Genomic DNA, 21,995 nt, shown 5'->3' with positions numbered 1-21,995 from the left:
AGGGGGCGACTAGTAAACATACATTACTTAAAATTTTAATATTAACTATTGCCAAGACCGGGAATCGAGCTCAGTACCACAATGCACGTTGTCTCCTCTAAATGCTCCGCTATTGGGAATATTTACAACATTCGTATACAAAATGCATGTCTGTTGAGCGAGAAAGCAATGAAGCATACGTTCAGAATCCGAGTGATAATAAGAGCACTGAGTAAGAACTCCTCAGTGTAATTATTGTCTGGATCGCTAGTAGAATACTTCTTTGCACAGTGAGCTTTAAGAGGCTCAACATTTCGGTCGATATGACCTCTGCGAGGTTATTGCGTGTCGCTTTGTGCTGCTATGTGCCGCTACCCGAGTCACGGCAATCACAGCCCCTTCCTTCCTTTTTACCTGACTTCATACTGTCTAGAATTAATATCTATTTTCTTACATTATGCTAGAAGAAATAAATATTTTACAAATAACGAAATTTATTAGTGATTTAAAAAAGGGAACATGTCCCGACGATTCGATATGGAAGGCACCCCAACATTTCTACTGCTCCAATTATTCTTACGTTGAAAGTTGCAAATATGCTTCGCATTTTAAGCGATTCCGGCATTACAATTCTTTCCTTGGCGGGTAAGTCTCATTACTCGGTACTTCCGTAATGGTCACACCGACCACTACCTGCAAACTTTTAATATTTCTTCCCAAAAAAACTCATGGTCACCTCACGTCGGCGACAAGAGCATTCTCATTATTTATTAACGCTGAAGTTCCGGTTTAAAGTACATGCCGTGAGTGGAAGTAACTTGTTCTGAACTTTTTTAAAAATTTCTTTTAGATAATCTTATTGCACCTAATTGCTTTGCATGTGAACTTCTCGAAAAGCGCTCTATAACTTTTGCTTGTAACTTCTTTTAGAGTGGTACCTGGAAAAGAACTGCTTGTTTGCATCGCCTTTTGGTGATATTTCTTAGAACTGAACAGCAAGTCTTGTGAGAGTCATAGATTTTATTTTTTTTCACGAAAATTGTGAAAGCAAACCTTAACGACGTGTTTACATTTATATTTGTTGTTGTTGTGAGTAAGATTGTATGCAAACACAGAATGGGACAATTCGTAGTAAAATGGGGTGAAATAAAGACAGAACCGCGGATGTGTCCCAACGACACGATGGACATCTTGTTATGTCTGTCACTGAGTGACAGGCCAGCTGATTACAGCCGCATTCAGTTTCCTTCCCTTCATCAGAGGATGTTGTGTTACGCTTCATTTTGCAGAAGTAGAATGGCTAGAAGATGAGGTCGCGGGGTCGGCGTCCAGCGGCCAATAGAAATACAGGTAGGTCTCCCTCCACCGGGGCAGACCACACGGATTGCCAGGTGGGGAATAGCCACTATCTTCACACACACACCTCCAGAGCGGTATCTAGATGGTAGACCAGGTCGTGGCCCTATAGAGGTATCTATTCGTGACTTGGACACTGCTGGCCCGTTTTCATCCATTCGTGCACCAAAGCACGATCCCATAAATTCAGCCCTCTTCAATATTCCACGCATCCACATATCGAACATGGTTGTTACAGCGCCAGGCGTGTCTCATTCCCAACTACTATTAATTTTTTTTTTTTCAATTTCTTTGTCCCCAGTTTGCGTTCTCTACGATAAGGCAAATATTTTGGTATTGAATTAGGTTTACGCTTCTGTTTTTTGAGTATTTTAACTATGCAGATTTCCGATTTGCAATTCCTACCAGACAAACACGTTTAGAAGAGCCTTGAACACAAAATGGTTTGAAAGGTTGAGTGAGAGATTTACTCTAGCTAAAATATTAAAAATCTCTGGAAGTTCTAGCTAATATTTCAATCTGCTCCAGTTAGGACCCTCGCAAGTTAGCGCTAATCCTCCTGCTTTGTTATTTTATTGTACAATTGTACTTTTGGGCAAAGTTGAAGCATTAATTGGGCATTAATTCTAATTTATTAGTAGAACCGGTCATAACGTCCAGATCAGCCGGCTGAAAAATTGCTAGAACATCTGTGCCAACAGAACCTTATTAATAATAAGAAACATTAAAAAATCGCTAGTGAAAATTGGAATAGAAAGTAACTTTGAAATAGATTACAACGGTATCATTATAGTTTATATTCGGAATCGAGAGGTAATTCTCTCTGCAGGTAGTTTGAAATGACAAAGAGCTGTAAGAGACTGTATAAGCCATAGCTGTAAGCGCGCATGTAATGTAGGGACATATACATTGTTACACACACATACGTAAGTACAAACCGAAGATCACTTCTGCAACATTTTCTGCCGTCTGGAGTGCACTGCCCAAGGGTTGACCTGTCCTTAACAGCCGAGTAATAATACATACATTACGATTTACAGGTAAACAGAGAAATGCTTTGTGTGGGTCCTCCCGGGTACATCTGTTCAGGTGTACAGCATATGTCCTGGCTGACAATCAGAGATGCAGCACAGTTGGAAAATCGCCCTGGGCCATTGTCAGCTCACTCCCAAGTTACAATTATATCTCTTAACTTATTGAATTTCACATTTTATTAACTCGTGTGAACACACACGCATATATTTTATTACAATTCCAACTCAATATTTTCCCCCAGTCCGAAGTTTTGGAACAATCCATGTTTACTAACATTATACAGTTCTGAAAGGAAATATTAAAATAAATGCCCCTTATGGAGGAAGTCTACCCACATCCTCCAGTCCATCCTAAATCAAGTATTCTGGAAAATTATTAAAACAAACTTATATATCTTAACATATGTTAAAACTGTCCGGTAGGACAGTTGTATAAGGGTTGATCGTCAAAAACTGCACGAAAATGCGTAACGTTGAAAAACACCCAACTTTGACAATTTTTTTCTCTTTTTCTATAAAAGATAAAATTCCCAAATTTTCTTTAAATTATAGGGTAAACCCTCCTTTATAACTGTAATTTTTTTGCAATCACCCAGATCCAATAGGTTTCGAGAAAAAAGTTGCCGAAAATGAGCAAAAACGGCATTTTCAGAAATTGTTGTTGTTCTTGTTGTTGTTGTTGTTACCTTTTTTGTAAACAACGTAGCGCCTAAACGCGCGAACCGATTTTGCTGAATGAGGTATCATTCGATTTGGAATTTTATGTAGATGTGCCTTTTGGGGGTCTCGGCGCTGAACATTAAATGGGAGAGGAGTTAGCCCCTTTGATGAAAGGCCCCATCCAAAATTATTATTACTAATTACTCAGTAAATCTTGGCCCGATTTTGATAAAATTTGGTAGGATGATAGGGTTAGGACTCCCCCACGTAACATTAAAACGACAATCTGCCCTTACACTAGTTAAGGGGAAGTATAGCAATCGTTTCAAATTATTGACAAGTCGACCGATTTTCTTTAATGAAGTGTCATTCGAATCGAAATTTTGAACAGATTTACACTTTAAAAGTCTCGAAGCTATGACGTTAAAATTATCAATTAATGAATTGTCGTTCGATTCAAAATCTTTGCCTCTTTGCCTTTTAGGGAGAAGTAAGTACTGTAATCACAGTATATTTGTCTTACTCCTCTTTAAAGTGTAGGGAAATTGGAATGTTGGGACTGTGAGTGGCCACTGGTTGAGGGTATCTGAGAAGGGATGACCGCTAGGGGTGGCAATAAAGTTGCATGTAGCAAGGGACATTCCTTTTCCCATTCCATTACTGTGTGTGATGTGCGTTGGGCCTTGTGTTGGTGTTAGAATCTTATGTCTTATGAGAATAAACTATACTTATGATAGATTGGTGTTTATTTCAACCTTTAGACATTTAAAGTATTAATTTGTGTTTTGTTTTCTTTAGTTTTTCCTTTAACTCATTATATATTCTACAAAAGGAAGTACTGAAATCGCAGTTTGGGGACCGCAACTATAATCATTCTTTAAAAAGATCTCTCCAGTGGTAGTTACGGTTCCGACTGAACAACTTAATTATCAGGTTATAATGATAGAATTGTTTATTCCAAATTTTAAAAAATCAGTAAAGCAGATATGTAACTTTGCAAAATAGACAAAAAGAAAAATCTATCCAAAAGGTACAAAAATCTCCTTAACAAAAACTTACAGTTTAAAATGTTAAGTATAAGGGTTGATTAAACGCCAAAAGGAACACAAATCATCGAGTACCCAACATTTCATTCAAGCTTAGCTGACATAATTTAAGTAATTTTGCTGCATTAACTTTTCCTTCACATTTTTTAGAATTTATTAGATGTCACAGACCCTTATGCTGGCCAGCTCATTCATAATATTTTTTTGTACAATTTTGATAAAATGTATATTATATCTTCGTTTTTAAATAGGTACTTTATTTTAACTCTATTCCAAATTATTCTTCTGATTTAACTTTATTATGCTCTTTATTCTGAGTAGTTACATTTACATGCATGTTAAAGTAGAAAAAGACAAAGTTAGAGTCGGCTACTGTTTAAATTTGAATCACGGATTTAAAAGAATATTTCAGTCTTAAATTCGTCTTACCGAAATATTCGTGAGCACAAATAACACACAGTTAATAACTAGTAGATCATTCAAAACAATTATTCATTTCTCAATTGTAATTTAATTTAGTCCCCCTAATTTTACTTATAGTAAAATACTGGAATAATTAGCTGTCCTAAAAGTATGCATATTTTATTTATTTTATATTACATATATACAATATTGTAAGAAGAACAGCTACACTGAGAGTATAATTGAAGAAAACTATATTATTTGCGATAAAGCCACATTCTTACCTATTATTATAAACGTTTGACTATTACATAAATAACAATTACTTTAATCGAAGAATGAACTTAAACAGACGATTTGTATTAAAAATAAAGTAAATAATTAAAATAAACAAAATCATTGATATATGTTGATGTAAGCATTTTTTTAAAAAAGTTTATGAATTTTTTAGCCTCATAATTTTTTTTATTTTTTATAACGTTTTCTTTAACCTGTTATTAATAGTTTGATTATTTATTATAGATTAATAGATATTAAAATCAATCTACAGTGCTACTTGAACAAATATTTTGTAGATGAAAATGGCCAGCATAAGGGTCTGTGACATCTAATAAATTCTAAAAAATGTGAAGGAAAAGTTAATGCAGCAAAATTACTTAAATTATATCAGCTAAGCATGAATGAAATGTTGGGTACTCGCTGATTTGTGTACCTTTTGGTGTTTAATCAACCCTTATACTTAACATTTTAAACTGTAAGTTTTTCTTAAGTATGTATATGAATTTTAGAAAAAAATCTTTGGAAACCATTTTCGAGAAAAACTAAAAACGTGGGAAATCCACAGTAAAATGGTAAAGTGGATTTTCTCCAAATTCTGAATTTAATTAAGCCGTTCCACCCTCATTAATATTTCAATAATACTTCTGTACATTTCCTTAAAGAGCTCTTTAGATATGACCCCAATACGTAAATTTTTTATGAACATTTCGCTCCCACCTCGTATTTCCAAAACTTGATGCTAATCTTCTCTTTTATAATTTGTATCTCATTTTAATTATTTATTTTGAGGCTGAATATTAAGGCTGGTTTCTTGTTAAGCGGCAGAATAATTTAAATAAGGAACACCAAGATGCCTAAGATGTAGCAAAGGTTTTTCACAAATTGAAAAAAACATATTTAATTTATGCTGAAAATGAATACAAATTATTTTGATATATATATGAGTAGAAGAAATGAGATATATTTAAATAAAGAATAATAAAATGTTCAGGTGACTAGACTTCCCTGCACTGATAGTTGCATAAACTGCCACTAGATGGTAAAACTGTGCAGACATGCGATGGTGTCTACTTAGGTGCCGTCCAGACAATAAATAAGATAGCTGCAATTTACTCAAACTTAATGGTGAGCAAGATAAATTTAACCAATGGGCTAGCTCAATTTGTTTAGGCAATAAGTAAATGCGCAATACATAATTAATACTCGGAAAAACTAATTACTGTTTTTGTAATTAATTGTTGGGGTGAAAAGAATTGTAAATACAAGATCGTAATTGAGGCCTCCTATAATGAATTTCATGTTCTGTTTACGATTTTGTGCAGTCTGTTCCGCAAAAGTTACTGTCGGAGACATTGTAGCACCTTTATAAAAGAGAGTCATGCAGGTCTACCCCTCTATTTATTTAAGTGTTCATGGTTTTAAGCTGAGGAACTGTAGTTTTCAGCCCTATTCACCGCTTCATCTCATCAATGCAGTTTCAGACGCGAAAATATCAAACTTGGTTGCTGTTGAAATGGGTTTAAAAAACATTTTATAAAAACCCACTCTTTTTCTTTTGATCTCAGGAGGCGGATATTTCTAATGAACCAATAAAGAAAATTTGACACAGCAAACATAGGAAATACTTTTTTTGCTGAGAGAAAGGGAAAAATAAGAAGATAGAATGCACAAACTGATGATTACAGTTTGTATACAACGTAGTTGAGGTTGTTAAGTTGACCAACTGAACGAGATAGTGTGGTGCCTGAGAAATCAAACTATTGTCCGAGGATGTGAACTTGCGAGTCGTGGCATACATTAAGAACGCCGCGGTGTGATACCTCCACTCCGCTAGCCTCCGTCTACTAATTAAGGATACTGGTGCATTCACCCTTGAAATGTCGCACACTCTGGGTTCAATCTAATTCCTAGATTTTACTTTCTCTTAGATCAGCAAATTGCAAATTTGAAACCAGTGTATAATTTTCTACATTTTCCTAGAAATATCCGTTTTGGATCCACCGAAAATTGTTAAAATTGGTATACAATTTCAAAAAGTAAAAAAAATTAATGCAAATGCTACTAGGCGCGGGGTTTCTTTAAAAACGGAATTCTATCAGCACTTTGAAGAAGGATCTTGAACTTGAATTCTACTCGAGACTAGAACATTTTATTTACACTGCTTTCTCACAATATTACAAATCACTTATTTTCAAACACCGAATACAAATTAAATTACAAATTTCGTGTATTCAACTAGAATATGTACAATTCTTCTCCTTCAGCAAGCAAACAATAAATTAAATATATTTGAAAGTGACATCACTTCTATTGGGTGTAGTCTGCAATTCCAATTTTACCGGGCATTGCAACCAATAGGAGAGTATTTCCTCTGTGTAGCCAATCAGGAAATATAGTTTCCTCGGCGGCAATGATCGTAAAACAATCCCAGCGATCCTGATTAGATTGTGCTGACGTTTGATAATTATTTCTGAAAGAAATAATTTATGCCAAGTACCTGCTAAAAATTTCCTGATAAACATATCTTCACATAAAGTTTCAGCTGGGCGAACTCCATCCAGAACGTTGGCTGAAACAAAGGAAACAACTTTAACTTGAACTGGTGGTGTTTTCCTGTAACGGAATCAGCATATTCATTTATTTGTATTGAACAATATAAACATGGTTAAGCCAAGGTCATTATACTCTATAAAATGCAAAGTGAACGGAATTTTTTCTGCAGAACAAACTGAGACAATTTGTCTGCAGAATCGAGACCACACTGATTTCAGCGTCATCACTGAGACGCAGTGAAAATCTGAACCAGCTGACTAAGCTGAAGTGAAGCTCACTTAGGCCGGATCAAAAACTGGATATTTTAATTAAACATATTCTACCAACGATTATCTGTGCAATCCATTCGCACACATAATAAAGTTTGTCCGTCACTGAGTGAAGAAATAAACTTGTTTATGAGGAACGTGAATATATCCGCTCTTTGGCATTGGTCCCACTAATATCCAGTCCGATACGATGTGAGTGGGAAGCGTCTCTCCAACAATGTTGAAATTTTTTGTTGTTCGGAAAGTTCAGAATTGACAAAGCTGAAAATTTTTGTCAATATTTGCCAAGTAGCTGAACAAGGAGAAGCTGCAATAAGCTTAATTTTACTCTTAGTTTGGACGACTTTCCAAACAAAGTGGGGTGAAATCCTTTGAAAAGTGGTCAACTGCCAAGTGGCAAACATGGGGGACTTGTCATGACAGAGCCCACAAAAATTCAACAAATTCGAATATAGTAAAAAAATTAATTGCCGTGCTAAGGATAAAAGACCTCCTTGAAGCTAAATGTTAACTACGCCTCCCTGCGGGCTGTTCCAGGAACCAGCGAACACCTGGCCAAATTCCATTCGCTGAAACCCAAGCACAACCTTTTCTTTAACCACTAGGTATCAGCCTTTGCGATTACTACGTAAATTATCCCAGCCCTTTCAAGCTAAATCCCAAACTAGTTCAAAACAGGATAATTAGGTACTAACAAAATGTAATTTAAGACACAATTTAAGCGGTGGTTAAGAAAGATAAGAAAACCACTCCGCAAAAGTTTATTTTAGAAAATCGAAATAAAGCTGCTTTATTTGCAGAATTTTAAATTTCAATTGATATTTTCCAACAATTAATGAAGTTGTTATTAACCAGTACGGGAATTAATATAGCCGATACTTTAATTTGGTTGCCTAAAGATGTTGGTTGACTTGTTTTTTTTTCAAACTTTCCTAAAGAGTAAAGGCTATTCTAAACACCAAAACCTTTATTTAAAACAAGAAAATATCATTAACAGAACAACTTCGTTTTGTTAAAAGTTTCTGGTTCAAAATGGTGAATATACAAAAGAGCGGCTAGGAAGTGTATGTGCCGAGGAGGTTAAAAGCGCAAAGAATCTGGAATTACCGCATCATGTGGCTACAAATAAAACTGGAAGAGATTTGTTTCAATCATATTAATATATAACTACTATCCACCTAATTATTAAGGCCGCAATATACAGTACAGTAACTTACACGTATTCCAGGAGTTCCAAGATTTGAAATGCGCTATCCTGTGCGGGGGATATGCCATTTCATATGTGAGCGGTTTGTCACCTTTCAACGAACGTTTATACTTCCCAGCTTGTTTCTTTTCACAAACATTGGTACAGTGTATTCCTCTAGTTACAATGAATGCAGATGATTCTACCAGCGAAATGGTATTCTGAAATGGAAAAGTTAAAAATATTACTTTTGTTAGAGTTTTACCACCATGCCGCAAGATAGTTTCTTATTGATGAAAAACTGTTAGTAGATATTTGTATTTCTTTCAAACTGATGGAGGTATCGCACGAAAACAGTCAACTTGAATGTAAGTGAATTGCTGCTCCAGAAACTGTGAGTCAACTTTGTTTGCAAAGGTATTGAATTTAACTAACTGAATTACTTCACCTTACTGAAATATCCTAATAGTTCAAGAGCCATAACAAAATTCCACTAATTCCACTAGACACTCGGGGAAGGAACTCAATTTTCAGGTTATACAGCGTTCCTAGCAGTGTTGCCATATTGGCTATTTTCAGCCATTAGGAGTGAATTTGACCATTTTTACCTCCTTAGTCTAAAGGAAATGTTTAGATTTTATTTTTTTTATTTATTTTGTGCCTTAATAAATAATTCAAATATTGAGATAGCGAATAGCTTACAAAAATATAATTATCTAAAGCAATGAATTTTTTTTAAAAAGAGGGGTTTCCCAAAGAAGCTTTTTCAGGCAATTTGTGCTACAATACAAAGGATTTAAAGAGCGAGCAACATGATGCAATTTTGCTATACGGTCCTTACCTACCAACAAGCATTGCACTAGTGAGAATCTTTCTAGTAATATCAATGAAAACAAAATTTAGACGTAGAATTAAAGTTAAATTGTCCAATTTTCACGAAATCGTCCTTATCTACTTAATAATATGTACTGCATAAGTAGCCTTTTCACATAAAACAGCAATTGTTAGAATTTAAGAAAATCTATCTTAAAAAATACTATACCTATGTAGGGGCCATTCCGTTTCTCAGGATCGCTGATATACCTCATAACTCCTACTTGTCACCCTCAGATCTCCAAGGACTCCAACAAGATTATTAAATGGAGTTGGAATGATCTAAGGAAATTAGTTTCACAGATTAATGGACTCGCAGCTGTTGCTCACCATTCACTAACTTGAACGTAATTTCAAGCAGACACAGTGTCACGAATGCAAGATTGAAGACTACATAGTATGTGACAATCTATCTGTGAATGCAGTCTCAGTAGTCGTAATTGTAAGAGACGATTTTATAAATATGTCTTAACAGAGTTGAAAAGTTGATTTAGGAGACTCAATGTGATAGTTGGTTAAAAGATACGTATTTTATAGCGTATGGTAGGGGGACAATTTGTGTAGCCCAAGTCAATCAATGCTTTAGGGCATTCACCTAGAGCTAATAATAAATATTTTTTGCCTTACTCTCCTAGGATTTGCAGTCGCTAATATTTACCTTAATATTAACAGTTCCTATCACCAACGTAGGCTCCCCTGGCCCCTTAACAGTGAAAAAACTGGATACTTAGTCGGTATATGATGGATGAGCGTTTTAGATGACATCTATTTGGAAATTCCTTTTTATATTGAAATTTGACTTTTTATATTTAAATTCGAAGAATGTATTTCATTAGGAAACATGTGAGCCACGAAAGATAAAATCAATTGTACCACTCAGAACTGTGGTCCTAACCACATTTTCAATTCATTCTGTATTTTAAAAGCTAGATTTAACTTCTTGTCAATCTTACTGGCGAACGATAAAGTAACGATCTTAGCTGGACTACGACAAAATTGGTAATTCGACGAACTTGTGAGCAGAAAAAAAAAGGTACTTTTGAACCCAACACCAGAAGTCAACGGTCATTTTGTTGAAAGAAAACATGGGTAAACCCATTTTGGGCAAAAAATATAAAAAGTAATGTGATAGGGGGAAAAATAAAAAAGTGCTCATATTTTTGGGTTTGATTTTTCATTGTTTAAAAAATTAATTTGCTTTATTTAATAAAACCTCAGTTTTTGAAACTAACTCTTTAATTTTAACTCCTTAGTTAAAGTATCATTTTAAAATTTTAATCTAACTAATGTTTTGATACTCTGCAATAAATATAAGTATTTACTTTTTTGTTATCTATTCTCTAGGCTTTAAATAAATAACTAAACATTAAGAAAATATCCACCGACGGTCTATGACCATGGTTGGCGTCATTAGAAGTGACAATTTATTTTTATTTTTGTTTGTGTGCGTGTGTGCGTGCGTAATATTTATAAAGACTTTAAATAATTAAGAGAATACAATAAAATTTTGGTCCAGTTTATGAAGATTTAGCTGATTATCTTGTCAGTTTAGTGGAGATAATGAATTGATTTCTTTAATTCAGATTACGTCCTCTCAACCTTCAAATAAGAAACTTCCTTTTTCTCAAATAATTCCTGAAGACTTCTTCAAAAGCCGTTGAATTTGGAAATAATGTTTATAATGAGTGTGGAAATCAATGAGGAAAAAAAGATAAATAAATAGAAATTATTGTTTGTTTTTTTAATCATAAAATCCGATCACAACTGGACAATATACAATAAACAAATTGCCTTGCAACTTATATAAAAACAAAAAAATATATATATATATATATATATTATTTTCCTCTTGCTTGGCCAGCTGTTTGTAAAAATTGTTGCTATGATACACAGCGCAATCCACTAATTAATTACCAATACTCTTGCACTCATTAAGAATATGCAAAATAAACAAAAACAATTATTACTAATCGTATCATTATTTTTAAATTTTTCATAAAAAAAGTGTCAGAATGATTCTAGAGTTTAAACTTTTCCAATTTTAAATTCAGATTGGATCAGTTTCTCCACCGTCTTTCAAAGGAAGAAAAAGTAGATCTTTCAGTCATTTCTATTAAACCTTTAATGATTCTTTGTAAATACAAGAAACTGTTTTAAGAAACAGCACAATTGAATTAGGCTGATTAACTGATCTGATAAGCTAGAATTAAACATAGTAGTATATTGGTGCATGAATTTCTCTGTGTTACACCTTACGATCAAGAGATCCTGAAAGGCGGCTAATTTCATAAAAATTTCTGAAGTTTTATTGAACTAACCCGACGAACACGATTATTTAAGCTACTTGCAAAGAGAAAAATCATGTTTTTAAAGTAATTCTGGCCATTTAATAAATTTTGAATTTTGCCATTAAAGACTCTGAACTTGGACTAAGCTTAATAATGTTTTTTCATTGAATTGGGCAAAATTTCTGAAGTAAAAGTGATGGACATTCAGGCAGGTGTATAGTAAAAGAAGTTTTAAGGAAATTGGTGTAGCCCTGATCCAAAAAATTCTAAAATAGAAAATAAAGCTCAATCTATTCAGTAAACTGCACTTTCGCTTCCGGATTTCCCTCAAACTTGGAATTTTAATGAGAATTACAACGTTCATAGAGATTATTTCCATCTTTGAGTGAAATTTTAGCCATGGGTAGCCACCCGGGACCCAAGGTATCCCTTGTTTATGAAGAATTGATTAACTATATTTCGAATTGGTCACCGAATTATAGGTGTAATAAAAATGACAGATGGCCATCTTATCTACCGACAATTACAACGAATTCGTTAACATTTTAACAAAACTTGTTTTATTTACTTTTTAAATTCATTCCGGACTTCAGTTAAAATGTATTTTTAATTTTTTTAAATCGACTGGACAAACGTTTATGAAACCGGAAAGTGGCTACTGAAGCTTTTTGATCTTACGTTTGGTGTTTTTAATAATCATAAGCTTTATTATTATTTTTGTTATCCATTCTGCACTTTTTTTTTCAGATTTTTTTGCTGGATTACCTAAAATTCTCCTTAAGTAGTAATCGCTAGGTAGTTTTAAAATTATCAAAAAAGTACAGAAAACAACTGAGAGGTAGTTGATTAGAATATTCTGAAGAGCAAATGATTTTTACTTAAAAATGTAAAAAAATAAAAATTAAAAAAGTTGATTGTACTTAAATTTGTTAATGTATTTGCTTTATTTATTCATTTTTTCTGTTTAGATTTTTTTTTTAACTTTAATGTAGAATTATTATTCATAATATTAATCATTAATGATTTGTACTGTGATTGTAGACTCTTACATGTCTAATCATCAAACAAACGAAAAACAGTCAAAAAGTAAAAAATTAAACAAAATGAAAAACAAAACAGTTTGATTTGTATAAAATAAAAAACTATAATTTGTTTATTATTAAATTATTGAATAACAGAGCACACAATTTTTTTCGTTTTTTTTTTTTTTTCATTTTCCATCTACGGGTAAATTTTCTTTTTTATAAATCTAATGGCATTGCCAATAAATTATTAATTTTGTTTTATTTAAATATATTTCGGTTACTATATCTTTTTTACACAAGGGTCAGGTAAGAAAACCTACACTCTGCACAAGATTAGATGATTATTTTGTTGTGATTATTAAAAAAATCAAGTATCATTGTCCGAAAAACAAAAATAATATTTTGCATACTTATGAGATCATTTTCTGGATTTGATTTTTTTTTTAACGAAAAAATTATATAACTGCGAAAGGCACTGTGGGGTTATCTTCCTCTTTTTTTGTCGATTTATACACTAATTTTCGATACTTAGTTTAAATTTTTCCTTAAAATAAAGGCAAATAATAATGAAAAGAAAAATAATTCTTTTTTTTTACATAAAATTTTTCCGTCCAGCAAATTGCAAAAGGTAATTTCTTATTTAACCGTAAATTTTACGCTCAGAGAAAACTTTTTTTTTTTTACAGAAATTGATCTATATTACTGATAATTCCCTTTTTCAGGTTTTTTTTCATCGTGGCATCCTTTTTCCCTCTTCCTTCCTCAATTCTAATCAGTTTAAAATTGTCTTTCATCTCTTCAGAGATTCACAGATTCATATCAGTTTAAGTATCTAATAATTGCTTGAGGAGAGTACGAGACTGCAAGAAAGCAAGGTTGGGCGGATAAAATCAGTGGCCCAAAGGAACTTGATTTACATTGTTGACAATTTCAATGTTCCTTCCGCGCTTACTCTCCAAAGTTTCTATTTTTTAACTTTACTAATCCACTTAAAAAAAAAAATAAATAAATAAGGCTTGTCAGAGTGTAGGTATATTATAGTTATAATTAATAATTTAAAATTATATTATATTTTCATGTAGTGTCATCAAATACTTTCCCTTATTTTTTTTTCTCATTAATCGAAACTTATCACTTAAATCATAATTATTTTATTCATATATTACATCATTTTTTTTCAGTAGCACTTTTTCGTCACACTTGTCTCGGATAATTATTTAATTTTTCTCTCAACATATTTTATTTGACACTGTGACGCACACAAAACCTCTTTCCATCCATCCTTGTTTTCTATTTTATTTGTTTTAAGTACACATTTTTATTCAAAATAATAATATTAAGATAAGGGCTTAGATCAATTTGGTAGCGCGGTGAATTAAAAATCCGGAAATACCGGGTTCAAATCCGGTAGATTTTCTCTTCTTCGAAGAAGAAGCTTCGATAACTCAGATGGACAGAGTTTGTAACGAGAGAGGGCTCCGGGACGTCAATCTCCTTAGATGATTGGCGCCTTAGATAAAACAAGGAAAACTTCTCATCATTATTACCTTTGCCTGATTTAGATTTAAAAAAAAAAGATTTACATAATGATTTGCTTATTAATTATTTATATGTACATTGATTATTTTCTTCTTCTTCTTTTTTTACAAGTTTATTGTAATTTACAAGTTTTTATTAATGCCCATTTTTTTTTTTATTTGTTTTCATTTATTAATACTTTCTTGTATACAAAATAAATAAATCTTAAGATCTATCTGGCAGAGAAGTTTACAGCAGATGAGAAATTCAATTTGAGCGGTACACTAATACTTTTTGTTCAATATACACCTTATTAATACTGTTCTTCAATTTCAATTTCAGTTTTAGGAATTTATAGAGTTAAGTGACTTGACATTTCAAGGAAACCGTTCATGACGCGGAACCAGTGGATAGTAAAGGGAATAAATATTGATAACTTAGCGTGGGAAGAATGGCTATCTAACGAAGAATGGCTTGATTTTAGATGTGATGTGGAAATTAGGGTCAAGTGGCTTCTATCGAGTTGTTTGATTTTGATTCTTGATTGAAAAGAAAATTCAGTACTCAATAGAGTGCACTAGTTTGGCAACATGGAATCCACTCAGAGAATGATTGAAACAGTTTGTGCTGTGCTGTGCAGCATCCTGAGATTTACAGCAGTCAGAACAAATCTGACAATAGCCTTGACATACTAAGCTCCAACCAAAATCCAATCTCTAAACTTCCAAAAACAATCTGCCATGCGATGAATTTCTCAGATTCTCTACACAATGGATCTGATATGAAACCCAATTTGCACAGTTGTAAAAAATTTGGTATCACCTTATCCGGACCCCTAGGCTCCAGATGTTAGAATGCCGACAACCCGCCGAAGTCATCCATTAGGATTTTTGGTTTGAAACTGCTCTTACTTGGAAAATAGATCAAAGACACTTGGAAATCGGTTTGGATCTTGTAAAGAGGAGAGAGTGTTTAACTTTTGCAACCTATCTAACTTCTCAGGTCCTTAAAAACCAAGGGCACCAAGACATATCCTAACAATGCACAACTAGGTGGTAACCATCCTTGCGGTGTGCGCAGAGTTATTAGCCGTTCTTCTATGCGATAATTAAATGAATCCAACTTATCGATTAAACGGAAATTATTAAAATTAAAGATCTGCTGAAAAATGCTCGCCAGGTTTTTCTTTACAATTTAACGGGAAAGAAAATGGAATATCTCTTGTCGGCTAAATAACTGTTTCACAATTATTCGCACGAAATAGCAAAGTGTAATTTAATGAAAAGAAGACCAAAACTATAAAACATCAAAAAGTAGTTTTATGAGCGAAAAGGTCTAATTTTTTTTGCAAAATAGAAACGTAAGTATTTATTATTATTTTTCTCTCATGTATTTAAAGAGTTTACGAATAAATTTGTATTTATATTTACTAAAAATTATATTACTTTCTCTTATCCTTCATAAGAAAGGAAGTGTTGCAATCGATCAGATTATGAGTTGCAAGCGGAAATATAAATTTTTGAAATTCTTGGAACAAATGGAGTTCTTTATTGCGTATTCATATCTGGGAATGCAGACGAGTACTATTGTTTCCAATTTTAAGGTGTTTAGAAAGTGAATAGAGAAAGGTCGTAAGGTGGCTTCTGAGTTCCTTCAGCACTCCAGCCAAAATTGGGGTTTCCTCTGAAAATGACTCACATCTGATTGGGTGATCTGAGTCCTAAGTCCCATCGAGTGGAGATGTTTTCTGAAACTTACAGTGCCTTGAAAAGGCCTTTTTTCGGCTCGGACATCCAGCCTGCAACAGTCTAAATTCATGAGAACACTTGGTGCCATTCGCCTTGACCAGCAGAGGCTAGAGCGTGATGCACGCCGCTCCCAAGTGACTACCTTTCCGGCACAAATGATTAAAGAACCTTAGATAGCAGGAATATGCCCTGCAGGAGACACCGAAATTTAGACAGATTTATTGCTATATGCTCTATCGAAGTAACCAGACCTAACCCAGAAAGAATTCGTTCTTAAGAAGATTGTTCTATTCGAAACACTTCTACGTTGTCAAATTCAAGTTTTACTCGCAGACAGGTATAGAAGCACTAATCTCAGTCTGCAATACAGATCAATATTATTGCAAACAGACTACCACTGGGTTTCCACACGTTCGACAAATGATCTAAGTCTGAATATTGACATAGTAGGATCCGATACTCTTCCCCCGAGGCACCTTCGGTTGCTTCACCCCAAAGCTAAATTCGAGGTTTCTGGATGCATTCTGATCCGCATTGAATACTTCCTCCAAAAGAGTAAGAGAAAGTAGGATTTCTTTCCTTCATTATATAAACAAATCCAGACAAAAAGCGGTTAGAACACAGAGATAAATAAAAAGTGAGAAATTATTAAAATTGTAGCTATTTCCATGTCATTTATTTTTTAGAATTCAGTCACGCATATTTGATCACATGTCATTCGTTTTTATTTATTTTGTATTATTCAATAAATGTAATATATAATATATTTGTTTTCTCTCTCATCTCTGTCCAACATCCATGACTCCTAGTTATATATCTACTTTATTTTATTGTATATATATATATATATATAGTTATTTTTATATATTTTTTCTTTTTTAATTTTTTTTTTGTAATCTTTTTTCTTTTTTTTTTTTAAATTATGTTTAACTACATTTGGTTCCAACAACAGTTAAAATATAGTACTTCAATAATCATTATTTACTCTTCTCTTTTCCATCTCAAACTATTGTAACTATATTATTATTTATTAAATTAGTTTAATAATTATAATCTAAATTGATTGAAATAAAAAAAAAAAATCAAAAACTGGCCTCCAACTTGTTTTTTTTTCTTGTATTATATTTAAATAATTTTATTTTGCTCATTATGTGCCAATAATTATTATTTAAATTTAGGAATATTATATATTTTTTCTTTGTATATAATTTTTATAATTAGTATGAAATATTTACAATATATTTAATAAAAATTACAATATTTTGTTGTATTTTCTTAAAATTTAAATTTTATTATTTTTCTTTTTGTATAATCAGCAATATCTACAAATCATTTATCTTTAAGTTTACAGCATTCACTGTTTATTTTTTTAGGGGAGGAGTAGGATTCATTTACCCTTAAGGAAAATTTACAAAATATAAGTAGTAAAATGGAGTTTCTCATGGTACTTTGAATATTCCTTAAATTTACTATAGGAATACTATCTTTTTTTTTTTTAGTTTTGGTCATTATGTCTGGTTAATGTATTTAACCACTGGAAATCCTTCGGAAAGATTCCTATGACTCCTATTTATACAAATTTTCTTTCGTTTTTGTTTATTGTTTTCTTCATAGACCTCAAAAATGGGAAAGAAAGTAGCACTATACATATTACAAAAAGATTTTCCTTTCTTTCCTACCTTAAGGCCTTTAAAAAAAAATATTTTGAATGAAGAAAATGAGCGCCGTCTTCCTCTGTGGGTGACCCTCTTTACAGGTACCTAAAATTTTGTAGACTCAAAAAATTTTTTTTTGTCAGATTAAAAAATATATTATATTTATAAACAAATTTGCAATTTGCAATTAAAAAAAAAAGTCTCTCCCTAAATTCTAAACACGAATTGACAAAATTCAATTGTAGATATATATTTTCTATTTTACTTTTTAAAATTATTTACTCTTAAATATATATATTTATATTTAAATTAAGGAACTCAAAAAATAAAAAGTATATTACATTTTACAATAACTATAGTACATATAAAAACTTGTACGTGGGGTCAAGTACTTTTTTTAGGTATTTACTTACATTTTTGTTATTGTTTTTTAAAAAAAGACATTTAAACACATCAATGAGATCTCACTTTCTTTTTGTAATTACCAAAAATATTTTCTTTTTTTTTTAAGAAGAAATCAAAGAGTAGTTTTCTAATAAAATTAAAAAAAGGTGGGACGTTATGTGGTCATTTCCCGCAAAATAAAATGCCTCTAAATAATTCTTCTTCCGCCTCCTCCCAAATAACATAATTTAAGGAACAATAAGTTTGTAATTCGCCATAAACACTCCTCATTCTTTTCTTCTTGGTAAGAAAAGTGGAACAAAAGAAATAAATAAATAGAAGGAAAAGTTACTGAATAAAGTGTTGCAGCTTCAACAATTTCATGAATAGTTTGATTGCATTTAATGAAGAAACGTCAACAAAACTCAGGAACATCTGGCTATTGACTTTGTGTGCTTCTTAAAGAAATAAAATAAAATTATAGACAATCTGGGGTGAGCTAGTTCACTCGAATAGTGCCAAGATATCGTCACTGGTGTTGGCCGTCCCGGGCGTTCCCATGTTGCCGTTGCTACTTGCGCCACTACTGGGCGGCGTCGCCAGATCTGGAGGATCCAGGTAGGATAGCAATTCCATGGGATCTACCACATTGTCCGGCAGTAACTATAATATGTACCAAACAATAAAAAATTAATTAAAACTTATATAAGAAGGTGGAAAAAATTAAGATTAATATTCTCAATTTTTCCTCAAAATGTTTTAAATAAAAGTAGTCGATTATTACGCAAACAAATAGCATTTTAAATTTTAAAAAAACTTACATTGAGTGCTTCTTGTCCAGTTCCTTCACCATCAATGACAGCGGCTGGATCAAAGTTAAGATCCGACGGAATGTCATCAGGAGGATTGCCAGAATTGTCAGGATTAGATGGCGGCACACTTGGAGGACCGCTTGTACCGCCTCCAGCGCCTCCCGGCGTGTGGGGCGTGTGAGGTGTGTGCGGGGTATGGGGTGTATGTGGCATCTGTCGACACAATTTCACCGCACATGAGTAATCAACCTTATTGATCTCGTTTCTCTTCAAAAATTAGCCTATTGCCTTGTAAATAAAACTAAAGAAACTAAATTCTGATCAAAACTTTAGTCGTACATTCTAAGATTCACATTTTTAGTTGTTTTAAGAGATGACCAAGAAAATGATTGCAAACCTGTTCATTTAGCGACTTTTCCATTGCATTGAGTGGATCAAGCGCTGGTGTCGCATCACTGAGATGAGATAGAGGTGTAGAATTGAAGTCAGTACTAGATGAAGTGACCACAGGACTGAATTCATACCCCGCTCCCGCCGTGTTGGTAGCGCCGGCATTGTTTCCAGCACCTGTACGACCCATCGTACTGGCAGGGTATGGTGGCGGCCCAGAGGAATTCATCATCGAACCACTCGCAATACCTGAAGTCAAATAAATTAATGATTCTTGGTTTAGATATTAGCTGAAGCCAAAAAGCTTTCTTAATATTACGGGCAAGCCTTCTTTTTTAATTCAAAAATTTGCTAATTTCTAAATTCCTCTATTAGCGCACCTGTATCCATCCTTTAACTGCCAGTCCGAAGAATGAGCAAAATACACATAAATAAACTCAGAAGATAGAATCTAGTGAATAGGGTAGATTTCCCAACGATTCCAACAACCCTTTGTCATTTCTTTGCTTCAACACAATTATGAGCAAGTGCAACGTTCCAGTAAAAGATGGTTTTCTTTTGAAGTTCAGGCCTCTTTTCAACAATTTTTTGTTTTGAAAAACATCCATTTGATCCCCCAAGACTTTCTTAGGATTTGTACCCATTACGTCTGAGATGGGCAAAGAATTAATCATGAATATAAAGACTTAATAAAAGTGTTAATGAAATAAAAATGATGGCATCCCATTCTGGGCACTGCGGAAAAGTTTACTGTTCAGTACATCGTAAAACTGGTTAACAATCCACAACTTACTGTTCATGTCTGGAGGGATGTAAGGAGACATGGATTGCCCCATATCCCAATTGTTCATCGTAGGCAGAGTCATACTTCCCGGCGACATCGCTTTATTCATTCGCTTACTGCTGCAGGACTCTGTACCTTCATCCTCCGTCTGACAAAAAGTCAAAAGATATTATTTATTCTACAATATTACTCCAGTTTAATATCTGCGTTATTAAATGAAATAAGAGTGCACATACCTTAATTCCTTGAAATCCCCTGGATGGTTTCCAGTTGGCTGAAGGATCTATCGTCACCTCTTCTACTTCTGAAGTGTTGAGAGTGTTGAGGATACCCCACATGTACTGGTCCACCTCTAGTCCTTCTAGCTGGGCTGGTTTGCTACATTCAGTTTAAAATTAGCTATTATCCAGAGCCATGGTCACTTGTTTAGAATAAATTACGAATTTGTAAAGGCTTATAAAGCTTAACAAACAAAGTTATAAAATATATATAGACTTATAAGCGCCACAACTCAATCGTTTCAATATTCACCTAGTAATAGGCACCGTACATAAAGTCAATACTGCCCAAAAACTATATTATAAGGTATGAGATCATATATTACACTGTATTGTCACCTTAGAAGAAGGTTACTCTTAGAATGAGTTTTCTCTGAAATTATAAAAAACAATGATTTAGAAAAAACGCAGTTCCTGTTGACCGAAATAGATATGGAAGCGATGTTAAGACACTCATACCACTTGAGTCCGAACTTTCTGCATTAAAACTGTCCGGTAGGACAGTTGTATAAGGGTTGATCATCAAAAACTGCACGAAAAAGCGTAACGTTGAAAAACACCCAACTTTGACAATTTTTTTCTCTTTTTCTATAAAAGATAAAATTCCCAAATTTTCTTTAAAATATAGGGCAAATCCTCCTTTATAACTGTAATTTTTTTGCAACAACCCAAATCTAATAGGTTTCGAGAAAAAAGTTGCCGAAAATGAGCAAAAACGGCATTTTCAAAAAATGTAAGAACATTTTCTTAGGATTTGAACAAGAGTTCTTGTTGTTGTTGTTGTTGTTGTTGTTGTTGTTGTTGTTACCTTTTTTGTAAACAACGTAGCGCCTAAACGCGCGAACCGATTTTCATGAATGAGGTTTCATTCGATTCGGAATTTTATGTAGATGTGCCTTTTGGGGGTCTCGGCGCTGTACATCGAATGGGAGAGGAGTTAGCCCCCTTTATGTAAGGGCCCCTCTAAAGTTATTGTTACTAATTACTCTGTAAACCTTGGCCCGATTTTGATAAAATTTGGTAGGATGATAGGGTTAGGGCACCCCTACGTAACATTAAAGTAGCGATCAGCTCTTACTCTTGTTAAGGGGAAGTACAGCAATCTTTCAAATTATCGACACGTGAACCGATTTTCATGAATGAAGTGTCATTCGAATCGAAATTTTGTACAGATTTGCACTTTAAAAGTCTCGACGCTGTGCCTCATAAGGAGGGGAGTTTGCCCGACCCAAGTAAGGCCCTATCTAAAACTATTATTACCAATATTTCCATAACGCTTAGTCCGATTTTGATAAAATTTAGCTCGAATAAGTGGTTAAAGCTCCTCTACCTTGCCGATTCTCTTGCTCCTACTAAGAGGAAGTACTGCAATCGTTTAAATTATCAATGAGTGAACCGATTTAAATCAATGAATTGTCGTTCGATTAAAAAATCTTTGCCTCTTTGCCTTTTAGGGAGAAGTACTGCAATCGTAGT

General features: G+C 33.4%; 2 protein-coding genes across 3 annotated transcripts in view; both read right to left on the bottom strand.

The window, feature by feature from the left end:
- Positions 1-6,883: 6,883 nt before the first annotated feature.
- mRpS24 (mitochondrial ribosomal protein S24) lies at positions 6,884-9,341 on the bottom strand. Its single transcript, XM_074116729.1, has 3 exons — positions 9,213-9,341; positions 8,796-8,985; positions 6,884-7,325 (listed from the first exon to the last, which is right to left on the bottom strand). The coding sequence occupies exons 1-3, from the start codon at positions 9,243-9,245 to the stop codon at positions 7,036-7,038; spliced, it is 513 nt and encodes a 170-aa protein (XP_073972830.1). The 5' UTR covers positions 9,246-9,341; the 3' UTR covers positions 6,884-7,035.
- Positions 9,342-11,357: 2,016 nt separating this feature from the next.
- tna (Zinc finger MIZ domain-containing protein tonalli) overlaps positions 11,358-21,995 on the bottom strand; it is a 134,238-nt gene continuing 123,600 nt past the window's right edge. For both annotated transcript variants that reach the window (XM_074116727.1, XM_074116728.1), the window contains exons 11-15: positions 20,478-20,619; positions 20,251-20,389; positions 19,465-19,706; positions 19,077-19,280; positions 11,358-18,918 (exon numbers count right to left, since the gene is read on the bottom strand). In XM_074116727.1, the coding sequence (XP_073972828.1) occupies positions 18,760-18,918; positions 19,077-19,280; positions 19,465-19,706; positions 20,251-20,389; positions 20,478-20,619 (886 nt within the window). In that variant the 3' untranslated portion in view covers positions 11,358-18,759. The remainder of the gene's footprint in view (positions 18,919-19,076; positions 19,281-19,464; positions 19,707-20,250; positions 20,390-20,477; positions 20,620-21,995) is intronic.

This window comes from Rhodnius prolixus, unplaced genomic scaffold, assembly GCF_049639745.1.
Source record: "Rhodnius prolixus isolate KJV_2025 unplaced genomic scaffold, Rpr scaffold_25, whole genome shotgun sequence".
NCBI classification, from domain to species: domain Eukaryota; kingdom Metazoa; phylum Arthropoda; class Insecta; order Hemiptera; family Reduviidae; genus Rhodnius; species Rhodnius prolixus.
The sequence above is the reverse complement of the archived record's forward strand: the minus strand, read 5'-3'. Positions and strand labels throughout refer to the sequence as shown.